At 38.8% G+C, this 15,635-nt stretch overlaps 1 protein-coding gene across 5 annotated transcripts in view; it reads left to right on the top strand.

The window, feature by feature from the left end:
• The window catches only part of CRMP (Collapsin Response Mediator Protein), a 486,710-nt gene that overhangs the window by 279,401 nt on the left and 191,674 nt on the right, over positions 1-15,635 (top strand). For all 5 annotated transcript variants that reach the window (XM_067140710.2, XM_067140711.2, XM_067140709.2 and 2 more), the window contains one exon: positions 657-730. In XM_067140710.2, the coding sequence (XP_066996811.1) occupies positions 657-730 (74 nt within the window). The remainder of the gene's footprint in view (positions 1-656; positions 731-15,635) is intronic.

The following is a 15,635-nucleotide window of genomic DNA, read 5'->3' as shown; positions in this document are numbered from 1 at the left end:
TGTGTTAAATTTGTTGCAGTTTGTGTTTACAGCTGTATAAAATTGAAGGCACTCAAAGTCCACAAGATTACATGTTTTGAGTGTGCTTCATAAATAAAGCAAAACATCAATACTGGCGAGTACTTACAAGGAAATCGCAATTTACTCGTGGTTTAAAGTATTTGTAAAACTGTAACTGCTCTGTCCTGCACTCATTTGAAATTTTTAATGTGTATTTTATTGCGAGTAAATTGCGAGGAATGTTTTATTAAAGGATGGAGGGAGTGACATATGATCACTACATTATTATTATTATTATTATTATTATTATTATTATTATTATTATTATTAGTTTCATATTACTCTACCTAGGTACATGTATTTGATGTGTTCAAGTTATTCAGAAATTAATGCTCATACCTGGAAAGCAGATAATTCTTCTATAAGTTTCTGATTTCTGAAAATTATATCTCGAATAGAGATTAATGTTATTTTTTCATTTAAAGGATGCTGTCAAATCAGAATATGCTCCACACTGTTACAAACTAATATTAAGTTGAGATATCTTTGTTACCCTATCATTCATTATTGGATGCTTGCCTTTTTTTGTGTGTGTTCATATTGCCTGCTATTTCTGATCCTAATTATTACTCATTTGCAACAATTCTGTTTTCCAGGCAACTTGGTCGCAACTTGATCATTCCAGGTGGGACACGAATAATCGATGCTCGTGGGAAATATGTAATGCCTGGTATGTTACTTTTTGTGTTGTTTAATTATGTGCACCTGAACATTATATTATCTTTGCCTCAATCTGTTATATAGCTAATTATCTGAATACATTTCTACTTGAGCAATACTTATGGGGAAGTGATAGCAAAAAAATATCTTTTATTAGCTGGTTCATGGAAACATCTCTTGAAATATTGATTACCTTTATGTGCTGTTGGGAAAATTAAGTATCTTTTGTGTTGATAGTTATAATTGCATAGTGAATATTATAGTTATTTTAGTAAGAATATTGTAACTTATATTTTGGTTGCAATGGACTACTTAGGTACAAGCATCCTGTTTTTTAAATTATAACGTACAGTCATTTTACAAATATGATCCTCTTGCTGTGGATAACTGTGACCTTAGCTATGTATGTAGTGTTCACGTTAAAATTAAGTACCAGTGTTATCTAGACCTACCAATTTTTATTCTCTTAAACTGAACCTTCTGACTGAACACACACTCCTCGTGATGACTCTGACTCAACTCACATAGGAGATTCATTTACGGTGCTTTAACTTTAGTTATTTTGTATATTTTCATTCTTCATTACTATTCTTTCGGTTTCTATCAATCATTTTCATCCTTGGTTCTATGTTTTTACCTCCAGATTACAAATTAAGTAAGCTGAATTCCCCAATCTCATAATTACAGACTCTTTAACTCCTGGTTATTCATGTTATTCATTGATTGTTCAGTTTCCTTTACTGTATGCAAATGAGAGATCTTAAGCTGTACAAACTAATATGATTTATTTTCCCTGCCCGCCTCTGTAGCGTAATAGTTAGTGTTATTAGCTGCCATCCTCGATGACCCTGGTTCAATTCCCGGTACTTCCAGATTTGAGAATGGCACGAGGGCTGGTATGTGGTTGAAATGATACATGCAGCTTGCCTCCATTGGGGGTGTACCTGAAAAGAGCTGTACCACCTCAGGATGAGAACACGAGCTTACTTTTTACTTTCCCTCCAAGATATTTGTACAAAACAAGTAACTCTCAACCACCCAAAAATTTAAAATCACACAATCAACCTATTTATGCTACTTTATGAATGTGTGTGTGCACCTACTTTGGGGAAGACTGTTGAGTAGTGTACCTGGTGGTGTCCATCTATTATATTTCGTGTAGTACTGGAGATATTCCCAGCAGTCACGCAGACCACACGTCTGTGTTGTTTTTGCTCGTTCTCATAGTGTATGCTAAACAATGACCTTTGCAGAAAATATCTGTGTTTAGTTCAATTTTTAGTTCATTTCATCATTGAATGTCTATTGTTCCACTAATTTATTTTAATGCTTATTGCTGCTTTGGAATTTTGCTGATATGTCTATGTGTAGCTTACTTGTGCATTTACAAGCAGTAGTTGGTGTCAGAATGTGAATACATGATGATATTAATTAAAGACTGCAATGTATTAACATATACATACATACATACATACATACATTATCATTATAGACTGTTATGCCTTACAGCGTTCAGTCTGCAAGCCTCTGTGAATTTAGTAAACGTCGCCACAATCCTCGATTTGCAACTAGTGTTGTGGCCTCATTTAGTTCCATACCTCTTATCTTCAAATCGTTAGAGACAGAGTCTAACCATCATCGTCTTGGTCTCCCTCTACTTCTCTTACCATCCATAGTAGAGTCCATTATTCTCCTAGGTAACCTATCCTCCTCCATTCGCCTCACATGTCGCCACCACCGAAGCCGGTTTATGCGTACAGCTTCATCCATCGAGTTCATTCCTAAATTAGCCTTTATCTCCTCATTCCGAGCACCCTCCTGCCATTGTTCCCACCTGTTTGTACCAGCAATCATTCTTGCTACTTTCATGTCTGTTACTTCTAACTTATGAATAAGATATCCTGAGTCAACCCAGCTTTCGATCCCGTAAAGCAAAGTTGGTCTGAGAACAGGCCGATGTAAAGAAATTTTAGTCCGGGAGCTGACTTCCTTCTTACAGAACACTGTTGAACGCGACTGCGACTCACTGCACTAGCTTTGTTGCAAATGGATTCAGTCTCACTTACTATACTACTATCCTGGGAGACCACACATCCTAAATAATTGAAATTATCAACCTGTTCTAGCTTTGTATCACCAATCTGACATTCGATTCTGTCGAATTTCTTACCTACTGACATCAATTTAGTCTTCGAGAGGCTAATTTTCATACCATACTCATTGCACCTATTTTCAAGTTCCAAGATATTAGACTGCAGGCGTTCGGCACAGTCTGCCATTAAGACCAAGTCATCAGCATAGGCCAAACTGCTTACTACATTTCCACCTAACTGAATCCCTCCCTGCCATTTTATACCTTTCAGCAGATGATCCATGTAAACTACAAACAGCAAAGGTGAAAGATTACAGCCTTGTCTAACCCCTGTAAGTACCCTGAACCAAGAACTCATTCTACCATCAATTCTCACTGAAGCCCAATTGTCAACATAAATGCCTTTGATTGATTTTAATAATCTACCTTTAATTCCATAGTCCCCCAGTATAGTGAACATCTTTTCCCTCGGTACCCTGTCATATGCTTTCTCTAGATCTACGAAACATAAACACAACTGCCTATTCTTCTCGTAGCATTTTTCAGTTACCTGCGCATATTGAAAATCTGATCCTGACAGCCTCTGTGTGGTCTGAAACCACACTGGTTTCCATCCAACTTCCTCTCAACAACTGATCGCACCCTCCCTTCCAAGATGCCAGTGAATACTTTGCCTGGTATACTAATCAATGAGTTACCTCGATAGTTGTTGCAATCCTTCCTGTCCCCTTGCTTATAGATAGGTGCAATTACTGCTTTTGTCCAATCTGAAGGTACCTTACCAACACTCCACACTAATTTTACTACTCTATGAAGCCATTTCATCCCTGCCTTCCCACTATACTTCACCATTTCAGGTCTAATTTCATCTATTCCTGCTGCCTTATGACAATGGAGTTTTTTTACCATCCTTTCCACTTCCTCAAGCATAATTTCACCAACATCATTTTCCTCCTCCCCATGAGCTTGGCTGTTTGCAACACCACCAGGATGATTTCCTTTTACATTGAGATGATGTTCAAAATATTCCCTCCACCTCTCCAGTGATTCCCTGGGATCTATTATGAGTTCACCTGAATTACTCAAAACACTGTTCATTTCTTTTTTCCCTCCCTTCCTAAGATTTTTTATTACTGTCCAGAAAGGTTTCCCTACTGCTTGACCAAGCCTTTCGAGATTATTACCAAACTCTTCCCATGACTTCTTTTTGGATTCAACAACTATTTGTTTCGCTCTGTTTCTTTCATCTACGTACAAATCCCTGTCTGCCTCGGCCCTTGTTTGGAGCCATTTCTGATAAGCCTTCTTTTTACATTTACAGGCTGCTCTCACTTCATCATTCCACAAAGATGTTCGCCTTTTCGCATCTTTACACACAGTTGTTTCTAGGCATTCCCTTGCTGTTTCTACTACAGCATCCCTGTACGCCACCCATTCACTTTCTATATCCTGAACCTGCTTACTGTCTACTGTTCGAAACTTCTCACTAATCATATCCATCTACTTCTGTCTAATTTCCTCGTCCTGGAGATTTTCTACCCTTATTCGTTTGCAGACAGATTTCACTTTATCTACCCTAGGCCTAGGGATACTTAGTTCACTACAGATTAGATAGTGGTCTGTATCATCGAAAAATCCGCGAAAAACTCGTACATTCCTAACAGATTTCCTGAATTCAAAGTCTGTTAAGATATAGTCTATTATGGATCTGGTACCCCTAGGCTCCCACGTGTAGCGGTGAATAGCCTTATGTTTGAAGAATGTATTCATAACAGCTAAACACATACTAGCACAGAAGTCCAGCAAACGCTTCCCATTCCCATTAGCTTCCATATCTTCCCCACATTTACCAATCACCCTTTCGTACCCTTCAGTTCTATTCCCAACTCTCGCATTGAAATCGCCCATTAGCACTATTCTATCCTTGCTGTTGACCCTGACCACGATGTTGCTCAATGCTTCATAAAACTTGTCAACTTCATCCTCATCTGCACCCTCACATGGTGAATACACGGACACAATTCTTGTCCTAATTCCTCCAACTGACCAATCTACCCACATCATTCGCTCATTTACGTGCCTAACCGAAACTATGTTGCATGCAATGGTATTCCTGATAAAGAGCCCTACCCCAGACTCTGCCCTTCCCTTTCTTACACCCGTCAAGTACACTTTATAATCTCCTATCTCTTCCTAATTATCTCCCCTTAGCCGAATATCACTTACTCCTAGCACATCCAGATGCATCCTCTTTGCTGACTCAGCCAGTTCTACCTTCTTTCTTCCATAAGCCCCATTAATTTTGATAGCTCCTCATCGAATTCCATTTCGTTCACCAAGTTGTTTCCAAGGAGTCCCTCGCCTGTCAAATGGGAGTGGGACTCCATTACTCCCATAGGTCCGAGGCTTGCTTAAAATGTTCTGAGCTCGGTAAATTCATGAAGCAGGATGCTACCCTACTTGCACATAGTCCAAGTGAGGATCTCTCCTCTAATGGGTTATGGACCACCAGTGAATCGTATAGTCCTAGCCGCCTGAGCACAGGGAGGGCCACGACTCAGAATATGTCCGAGATGCCCACTCCCATTTCATAGCAACTGGTATCCCGACTCTCAGGACCACTTACTAGGCCACTCAGCCGTTGCCCATGGTTCACGAACTAGGACGTGACTACAGTAACCCACAAATATGAACCATGCAATGTATTAAATCCCTATTATTTTAATTTGACAAAGGAATGTAAAAGGACACCATATAATGTTTTCAGATCCATTGTTTTTTATTTTGTAATGGCAGTACTGAATGCAGGAGTGGTATCAGAGAAGTCATGTCTGTATTGATGGCTCTCATGCACATTTTGGGGTGGTCAGAGTCACTACAGGTCTGTGGTTGAGGGTTATTTGTTTTGTACAAATATCTTGGAGGGAAAGTAAAAAGTAAACTCGTGTCCTCATCCTGAGGTGATACAGGTGATGCACAAACTTAAGTTCCCAGATGAGGATCAAACCTACATTCTAAAGAGCTTGTGAGAAGCATTTACCCAAATACAAGGTGGTAAAATTTTTTTACACTGGTGATATTACTTGTCCAAACTAGAAAAAATGTTCCAATAGACATGTTCTTGAAAAGAAGCATGTTAAGAAGTGAACTTGGTTGTATTAAGCCCTTTTAATCTCACTTGTCTGTTGATTAGTTGCTATACGAGCATTATTTCTTTTGTCATCATATCTACATTCATTTTGCATTGCTGAGCAACATGGTTAGGCCTATTTCGTAAGCTGTCTGCCTAACAGGATTTGCTGATGATCAAGCTGCAACTGCATGTAGTATCAGTTCAGCTATTCATTTAATTGACATAACTTAGACTCTCCAGTCATCTTCAGGCCTTAACATTAATGCTAGTAAGAAGTTCAATTGTAACAAATCATGGGAAACTGTTGCAATCCATTTTACACCTAGGATCAGGAGAAATGATCTCGTCCATATCAAGCAGCGAAACTATCAAATATTTTGGATGCACATTCAATGAAGATGCTCTCTTGCATTTTCATACAAATCTAGAGAAATGAGCTAAATCACCTCTATTAAAGTACAATCAGAAACTCAGTATAATCAATCAATATACAGATATTTCCTACTCTTGTTTACCCTCTGTAGACAGCACCACTTACAAAAATCCCATTATTCATCCTTCGTGGTCAAGATGTTATAATTTGATGAGCTGTAAAGGAAATTATTGGATTGTCCAACAGGAATACTAGCAATATGTTGTATGCACCTAGAAAATTTTGTGGTCTGGAGTTGTGATTAATTGTAAATGCAAAACCCCATTACAGCATCACTCAATTATAAATAAACTATTCAGATGTAAAGATCCGCAGTATATGAACATTTTTAATTATCTTGGTGAATTATACAATAATGTCTGTTTTAATACAGTCCTCGTATTCAATACAATGCTACCTCTTCTATGAGGGAGTCAAATTTACATAGAAGAGGTAGCATTGTATTGAATAGGAGGACTGTATTAAAACCTACGTTATTGTATAATTGATGCTGTCAGTACGGATATGAAGCTGATATCATGCAATATCATAGTGAAATCAAGGAAGGCCTGACCCATATTAAGTACTAGGCATCACATCTATAGCTTTTCATCCCCCAGACAGATAAACTATTACCGGTACTCTATATTCATTTGAAAACTGCTCATTAGTGCCATGGGAAAGAATAGGGGATTCTCATTTCAAGGAATTTGCAGCCGCTAATAACTATATGACTGAGAAGATAATCTTGACTTCATCAAAGCTAATGGCTCACATCAAAATAAACATGAACTATGTCAATCTAAGAGGAGTTTCTGGTAACAATGGTTGTAAGAGTGGGTCATTCCTTTGTCATAATTGTGCAAAGACGGAAATTCTGAGCAGTGTGCTGGATAAATCTCTTCAGTTTGCTGCTCATTAATGAAAGGCTCAACAGGGTAAAGAAACAACTTACAAAATTTTTGATCATTGAGAATTATGAGTGTTTTAAAGGGGTCACTGTGCTAGATGAAGATGAGCCTAATAGATTTCTCATATTGTTGCTTTCAAGATAAATTCTCGCATAGCACATATTCTTGATCCGACAATTCGTAATGAAACAAACAATACAGAATAGTCTGCACAAGTCAGTCAAGATACAAAGATTCATGAAGGGTGCATTCCTTTGCTAAGAAAGAAATATTGGGAACACTACCAGGAGCAATCAGTTCGTTTTCGTTGTTCATAGCATTCTGTTCAGCGTGAGAGGAACTATGTACCAATCTGTGGCCCAAATTCTTGCAACATTGGGCATTTCATGTCAAGACCTCAAGTTGGGAAAAATAATTTATAAATATAAAATCTAGCAGTTCATTTGTAAATAAATGTTCTCCGTCTTAACTATATCGTCTCGTATTTCCATTATCATAAAAGCAGAATCAAATGCTGATTTTTTTTCTTAAAGTGAATAGCCAAAGAAGTATATCTGCATAAATATTTTTGTCTTGAAAAATCTTTGTACTATCTTTTTAAAGGTAAGTAAATCTTTTGTCATATTTCATGATCCTATCTAAGAGACTAAGGGAATTATGGCAAATTACAAGAAAACATGTATTTAAAAATTCTTATCTCCTACTACATCACCAACATCACTGATATTCATATCAAGAAGGCCTGTCTAGTGAGTGCTCTCAGTTGTAACTGCAGAACATATCTCATATTTAGCCTGCAGGTGGGACTAGGATATTGTCTAGATATAGTAGTGTCTTAATCATATCTGCATATGCTGCCCAAAAAACAGAACTACATTACACACTGAATAGTTCCTTTTGAAGTTATCTTGAAAGCTTTTGAAGCGCGGCTGCAGCAGGCTACCAGTGTTACCAGTGCAGCCAACCTGCCACTAGAGTCTCTTGTCTACTCCAATGAATAGGCCTACACCTTTTATATTTAAAATCAGCCCTGTCAATTCTTAGTTATTTAATTAACTATTTGTTATCTCTAGGGCCCGGATTATTTAAAAATGCATATTTTGAATGTTAGTGCATATTTTGTACATTAATGCCTAATCAGATATATTTTTCTCTTATGTGTGATTGATTATCGAAGATTTCTGAACTAAATGAAAATCGAATGAACTCTATATCCAAGATTATGAATTTCATTATTGGTTTCGTATTGAATTAAGAGCACATATAATTAAATTAACAGTTTTAATCCACCTACTCAATACTATACAATAATTGTAATGCACTCCCCTGTGAACCACATGACCTTGCCGCAGTGGGGAGACTTGCGTGTCCCAATGAAGCAGATAGCCGAGCCGCAGGTGCAACCATATCGGATGGGTATCTGTTGAGAGACCAGACTAAGGAATGGTTCATCGAAAGGGGGGTAGCGGCCTTTCGGAAGTTGCAAAGGCGGCAGTCTACATGTTTGACTAATATGGCCTTGTAATAATACTCAACATGGCTTAGCTGTGTTGATAATGCTACACGGCTGAAAGCAACGGGAAACTACAGCTGTAACTAACTCCCGAGGACATGCAGCTCTCTCTCTCTCTCTCTCTGTATGAATGATGAACTGATGATGGCTTCCTCCCGGGTAAAATATTACAGAGGTAAACTAGTCCCCCATTCGGATCTCCAGGTGGGGACTACACGAGAGGGGGCGATCATCAGGAAGATGGACGCTGACATTTTGCGAGTCGGAGCATGGAATGTTAGAAGTTTAAATCGTTGTGGTAGGTTAGAGAATCTGAAAAGGGAGATGGATAGACTAAGTTAGATGTAGTTGGTATAAGTGAAGTATGTTGGCAGGAAGAACAGGATTTTTGGTCAGGCAACTACCAAATTATCAACACAAAATCAAACAGGGGAAATGCAGGAGTTCGTTTAATAATGAATAAGAAAATAGGGCAGCGGGTAAGCTACTACGATCAGCATAGTGAAAGAATTATTGTTGTCGAGATAGACACCAAACTAATGCCCACCACAATGGTGCAGGTCTATATGCCTACTAGTTCAGCGGATGATGAGGAAATCAAAAGAACATATCGAGAGATAGAAGATTTAATACAATATGTAAAAGGTGACTAGAATCTAATTGTGATGGGAGACTGGAATGCAGTGGTAGGCCAAGGAAGAGAAGGTAATACAGTAGGAGAATTCGGATTGGGACAAAGGAACAAAAGAGGAAGTCGGCTGGTTGAATTCTGCACTGACCATAATTTAGTCCTTGCCAATACTTGGTTCAAGCACCACAAATGACAGCTGTATACGTGGACGAGACCTGGAGACACTGGAAGGTATCAAATAGACTTCGTTATGATTAGGCAGAGATTCAGAAACCAGGTGTTGGATTGCCAAACTTTTCCAGGAGCAGACGTGGACCCTGACCACAACTTGTTGATCATGAAATGCCATCTGAAGTTGAAGAAATTGAAGAAAGGAGAAAATGCAAAAAGATGGGATCTAGACAAGTTGAAAGAAAAGAGTGTGAGGGATTGTTTCAAGGAACATGTTGCACAAGGGCTAAATGAAAAGGCTGAAGGAAACACAATAGAAGAAGAGTGGATAGTCATGAAAAATGAAGTCAGTGGGGCTGCTGAAGAAATGAAGGAGATACTAGACCTGATTGATGAATGATGAAAATACAAGAATGCTAGAAATGAAGAGTGCAGAAAAGAATACAGCCGATTAAAGAATGAATGGATAGAAAGTGCAAGGTAGCTAAGGAAGAATGACTGAAGGAGAAGTGCAAGGATGTTGAAGGTTGTATGGTTCTGGGAAAGGTAGATGCTGCATACAAGAAAATCAAGGAAACCTTTGGAGAAAGGAAATCTAGGGGTATGAATATTAAGAGCTCAGATGGAAAGCCACTTCTAGGGAAAGAAGACAAAGCAGAAAGATGGCAAGAACATATCCAACAGTTGTATCAAGGTAAAGATGTAAATAATTTGGTTCTGGAGCAAGAAGAGGCTGTTGATGCTGATGAAATGGGAGACCAAATTTTGAGGTCAGAGTTCGACAGAGCTGAGAGCGACCTAAATAGGAATAAGGCACCTGGAATTGATGACATTCCCTCTGAATTTCTGGCTGCCTTAGGAGAAATCAGCATGGCAAGGTTATTCCATTTAGTGTGTAAGATGTATGAGACAGAAGAAGTTCCATCCGATTTTCAGCAGAATGTTTTTATACCTATTCCCAAGAAAGCCGGTGCTGACAGGTGTGAAAACTACCGCACCATTAGTTTAGTATCTCATGCCTGCAAAATTTTAACACATTATTTACAGAAGAAAGGAAAAACAAGTTGAAGCTGAGTTGGAAGGAGGTCAGTTTGGCTTCAGAAGAAATTTAGGAACACATGAAGCAATCCTGACTTTACGTCTGATCTTAGAGGATTGAATCAAGAAGGACAAGCCCACATACATGGCATTCGTAGATCTAGAAGCATTCGATAATGTTGATTGGACCAATCTATTTAAGATTCTGAAGGTGATTGGGATCAGATACCGTGAACGAAGAATTATCTACAATCTGTATAAAAATCAGTCTGCAGTGATAAGAATCGAGGGCTTTGAAAAAGAAGCAGCAATCCAGAAAGGAGTAAGTGTTTACATAGAACAGGCAGTAAAGGAAATCAAAGAGGAATTTGGAAAGGGAATCACAATCCAAGGAGAGGAAATCTAAACCTTGAGATTTACCGATGATATTTTTATTTTATCTGAGACTGCAGAAGATCTCGAAGCTGCTGAATGGTATGGACGAAGTCTTGGGTAAGGAGTACAAGATGAAAATAAATAAGTCCAAAACTAAAGTAATGGAGTGCAGTCGAACGAAGGCAGGTGATGCAGGAAATATTAAATTAGGAAATGAAGTCTTAAAGGAAGTAGTTGAATATTGTTACTTGGGTAGTAAAATAACTAACAATGGCAGAAGTAAGGAGGACATACAATGCAGACTAGCACAAGCAAGGAAGAGCTTTCTTAAGAAAAGAAATTTGCTCACTTCAAACATTGATATAGGAATTAGAAAGATATTTTTGAAGACTTTCTTGTGGAGCATGGCATTGTATGGAAGTGTAACATGGATGATAACTAGCTCAGAAAGAAAGAGAATAGAAACTTTTGAAATGTGGTGTTACAGAAGAATGCTGAAGGTGAGATGGATAGATCGAATCACGAATGAGGAGATACTGAATCGAATTGGTGAGAGGAGATCGATTTGGCTAAATTTGACGAGAAGAAGAGATAGAATGATAGGACACATCTTAAGACACCCAGGACTTGTACAGTTCACTTGGTATCATCAATACTCTTAACTACACCTTTCACTTGATTAAAGTTCTCTTAGTAGAACGAAATTGTGGATAACCAAGTTGTACAAAACTCACCTGCCTCAGGTTTCTCTTCCTCCAGAACCTGTTCTCACAAGATGGGGAACTTGTTTTAGTTTTAGTGCATATTTTCAGCATTTTTAGTGCATATGAATCCGGGTCCTAGTTATCACCTCATACACCATACACGTTTCGAGGACCTCACTGTCCTTTTCCTTAGCCGTTTTTCATACTACCAATTATCTCTTGGACCTTTTTACTTATTCAACACCAAAGTTCTAAACATCTCTTAATAGAAATCTAATGTGTGTCATAATTAAAATAAAATACATCATAAATGTCATAAAGGAACACTAAAACTATGCTATTCTATTTAGTCCTTTGTCTCGCTCACCTGTGACTTTGCTGAGTGTTGTCTCATCTGAACTGGAAGAATTAAAAGAAGAGGTATGCCAGTTGGAATTCTGAATTGATCAGCAAGATGATCTGCTGGATGAAGCTGAGCAATACAGATGGAGAAATTGTCTTCTAATTCATGGGGTAAAGAGGATCCCAAGAAAGATGTACAATATATTCCATGATGGCAGCTTTATTATATCTCAATTATTGATGTTACACTGAACAATATCGATTGCTGTCATAGCATTGGAAGGCTTCACAATCAACGCCTGAAGTGGTTGCAACTGGTAAACGGCCAATAATTGTGAAGTTTACTCTATGTTAAATGTGATCATGTGGCGAGCGAAGAGGTTACTCAAGCATAGCAAAAGGCTGATAACAGAATCACTTGCAAAAACTCGTAAGGGAATCTTTAACACAGCTAGCAGTCACTTTGTCATTACTTAAGTCTGGACACAGGATGGTCGCATAGTGCTTCTGCTTCCATGTGGAATGAAAGCATAGTGGCCAAACTGAATAAACTGCTTGATGACTGATTCATGTTTGCCATGTGTTGTTTGATCACTGTTTTAAAATGTTTTACTTGTTTTCATATTTTCTTTAATTGTGTGCATGCATGTAGTGGTGCTAGTAACAGTTAGCAGTCCCTTTCTCTGCGAAGTTGAGGTAAGTACTCGTTGTTGTCAATCTTTTCGTAAGGTAATCCTGCCATACATTAAGAGCTATGTTCACTACCTGGCATTGGCGAGGGACTCAACAATACTCTTTCCTACCCCTTCCCTCCAATCTCCAGGGGCATTCTTTTGAAGAAGGCCCTTTCCTCCACACCACAGTGTTTATAGTGTTGCCATTTAAACACACATACTCACACATTCTCTCTCTCTCTCTCTCTCTCCAACTGTTGTTGTGTATTAGCAAAAGTTGGCTCACATTTACAGTAATTTTCCATCCTCTATGGTAGCACTTGATCGCTGTGAACTGGTCCGCTGGGATAGATACGATAGTAGAAAGGGGGGCAGAATAACCCGTTTATTATAGAAACGACTTAAAAGGTGAAGTATTATGTATGTCATTGCATGGCAATCAGCCGGGACCTGAGTTCATGTAAATTGAAATTGGTGTTAGCGTGGCGGAAGTTTTCTTCACACTTTTCTATAAACCTCCTGGCATAATGAACATGACTGAGTTAAACTTTTTTTTTATTTGACCTTGTGTCTATGAGCGTGTAATAATCGTAGGTGACTTTAATATCAACCTACTGCAACAATCAGCCCAGGCTGAAAATAAAATTAGTAAACATTATGTCTTCCTGTAACCTGGCTATCCTTTCCTTAAAATCTCCAAATCACACATATACAAAATATTTACACCTCATATACACCAATCTATCATAAATAACAATCTGCAGAAAGTTCTAAATCGTGGCTAAATTCCTATTCCATCAGTCTCAACTAATGACCTTATTTACTTACCTGCTCCCTTTGTGTACCCAAATACAAGCCAAAGTTGAAATATAAAGTAATATATAATACATTAATTTGAATCACCTGAAGGATGATGTCTATAACTTATTGTGGAATGACATTCTACTACTAGGAAGATATTCTACTACTAAGATGATATTGACACAAAACTGACAGATTTAATTCTCTTGTTACCAAACTGTACATCAAGCATGCTCCCAAACGACTTGTGAAATTTAGTCATCCTCCATGGCTGTTGTTTCATGATGAAATTAAATTAAATTTACAATGTCTCGTGATGCATGTTTCAGAAGGTGCAAGAGAATTCCAATATAAATGGTCCATTGTTGGAGATTCATACATATTTCAGCTATCTCATTCTTGGTTGCCAGTGTTTTGCCCCAGTGTGCCAATTTGGGCTTATCAGTTGGAAACTAGCACACTTACCAAGATGCATGGCTAGTGCACATAGTACAGGCCACTGCGTAGGCTACTTGAAGCCACAGGCAGTGCCAATGCACTACGAGAGACTTTGTCTCTTTTAGGAAATTTGATGGCTGCTAGGGCATCAGATGATACAGATTTTGATTCCCATACAATCAATACAATCAGCCATTTCAATCATTAAAATGATGTGGCCTCTTTAAGTCGTGGGTATAGGTAGGCCTTCAACAGTCTTCTCCAAGTAGAACGGTCTTGGGCAGATCTCATCCAAGTGGTACCAGCGATCTTCTTGATATCTTTGTCCCATCTGTCCGGTGGTCTTCCTCTAGGCCTTCGATGTTCTCTCGGACTCCACTCCAGCACTAGTTTTGTCCATCTATCATCATTTCTTCGTGCAACATGGCCAGCCCACTGCCATTTTAAGGAGCGTACTCTCTCTAAGATGTCTTTAACCTTTGTAACAGACCGGATGTCATCAGCTCTTTTCCTATCTTTCTTTGTATAGCCTAGCATTGACCTTTCCATGGCTCTCTGCGCGGTCCGAAGTTTCCCTTTTGTGAATTCGTTCAGAGTCCAAGTCTCACAGCCATAAGTCAGCACAGGAAGGATGCATTGGTCAAATACTGTTTTCTTCAGATTTGCTGGCATTTTTGATCTTAATACTGAAGAATTCCTTCCAAATGCTTGCCATCCAAGCTTGATGCGCCTATAGATTTCTGGTCTTATATCACCTGTCATATTTATAATCTGGCCAAGGTAGATGTAATCACTGACCTCTTCTAATGGCATGTTCTTAATATTCACATTTCCAGCTTGAACCCATTCGTTGGACATAACTTTTGTTTTGGAAAGGTTTATGCTTAGGCCAATCAACTGACATTCTAATGCAAGATCTGTAATTAAGGTCTGGAGCTCTTCGAAGTCGTTCCCGTCTTCCCATAGGGAATCTTAAATACTTGTCCTGAATAAATTCATGATTCCAATATACACTCATATTCATAAAAATCAGAACACTTTGAAGGACTAGAGATAGTAAGTTCATATTTCACAGGACATGTGCATTAGTATATTTTGAAGAAATGGTTAGAATTTAAACCATGTCGGCCCTCAGGTTCAAGGTCCACATTGATATCTTGGCGCACCACCACCGACCGGTAAAATGTGCGTGCGGCTCTCGTTGTTGCTATAAACCAATGGTAATGGATCAGTGTGACATGAGCAGATGTGCAGGATGCCTCACAGATGTATGTGAGAACCGTACAGTCGAATGAGTGAGTTTGAAAGAGGGTGAATTAATGGCATGAGAGAACGTGATGCATCCATCCGGGAAATTGCTGCTCGTGTGGGACGAAGTGCATCAGCAGTGCAACGGGTGTGTACAGAATAGTTCACAGAAGACCATAGAACATGGCGAGATGCATCTGGTCGCACCACCCAGACACCACCACCCCCATTCCCCCGAGAAGATCGACACCTCATCCGAATGGCATTGTAGAACAAATCTGCGTCATCTTCGGCTCTGGCGCAACAGTGGAAAAGTGTAACACATCGTAGACTATTAGGAGTGTCAGTCCATCGCCGTTTATTACCATCTGGGTTACCGGTGCGTCGTCCACTTCTCCGCCTACCTTTGGCTAATGTGCATAAACATGCTGG

Source organism: Anabrus simplex, chromosome 2, assembly GCF_040414725.1.
Source record: "Anabrus simplex isolate iqAnaSimp1 chromosome 2, ASM4041472v1, whole genome shotgun sequence".
Lineage (NCBI taxonomy): Eukaryota > Metazoa > Arthropoda > Insecta > Orthoptera > Tettigoniidae > Anabrus > Anabrus simplex.
Note: the sequence above shows the minus strand (reverse complement) of the source record. Positions and strands in the feature narration are given on the sequence as shown.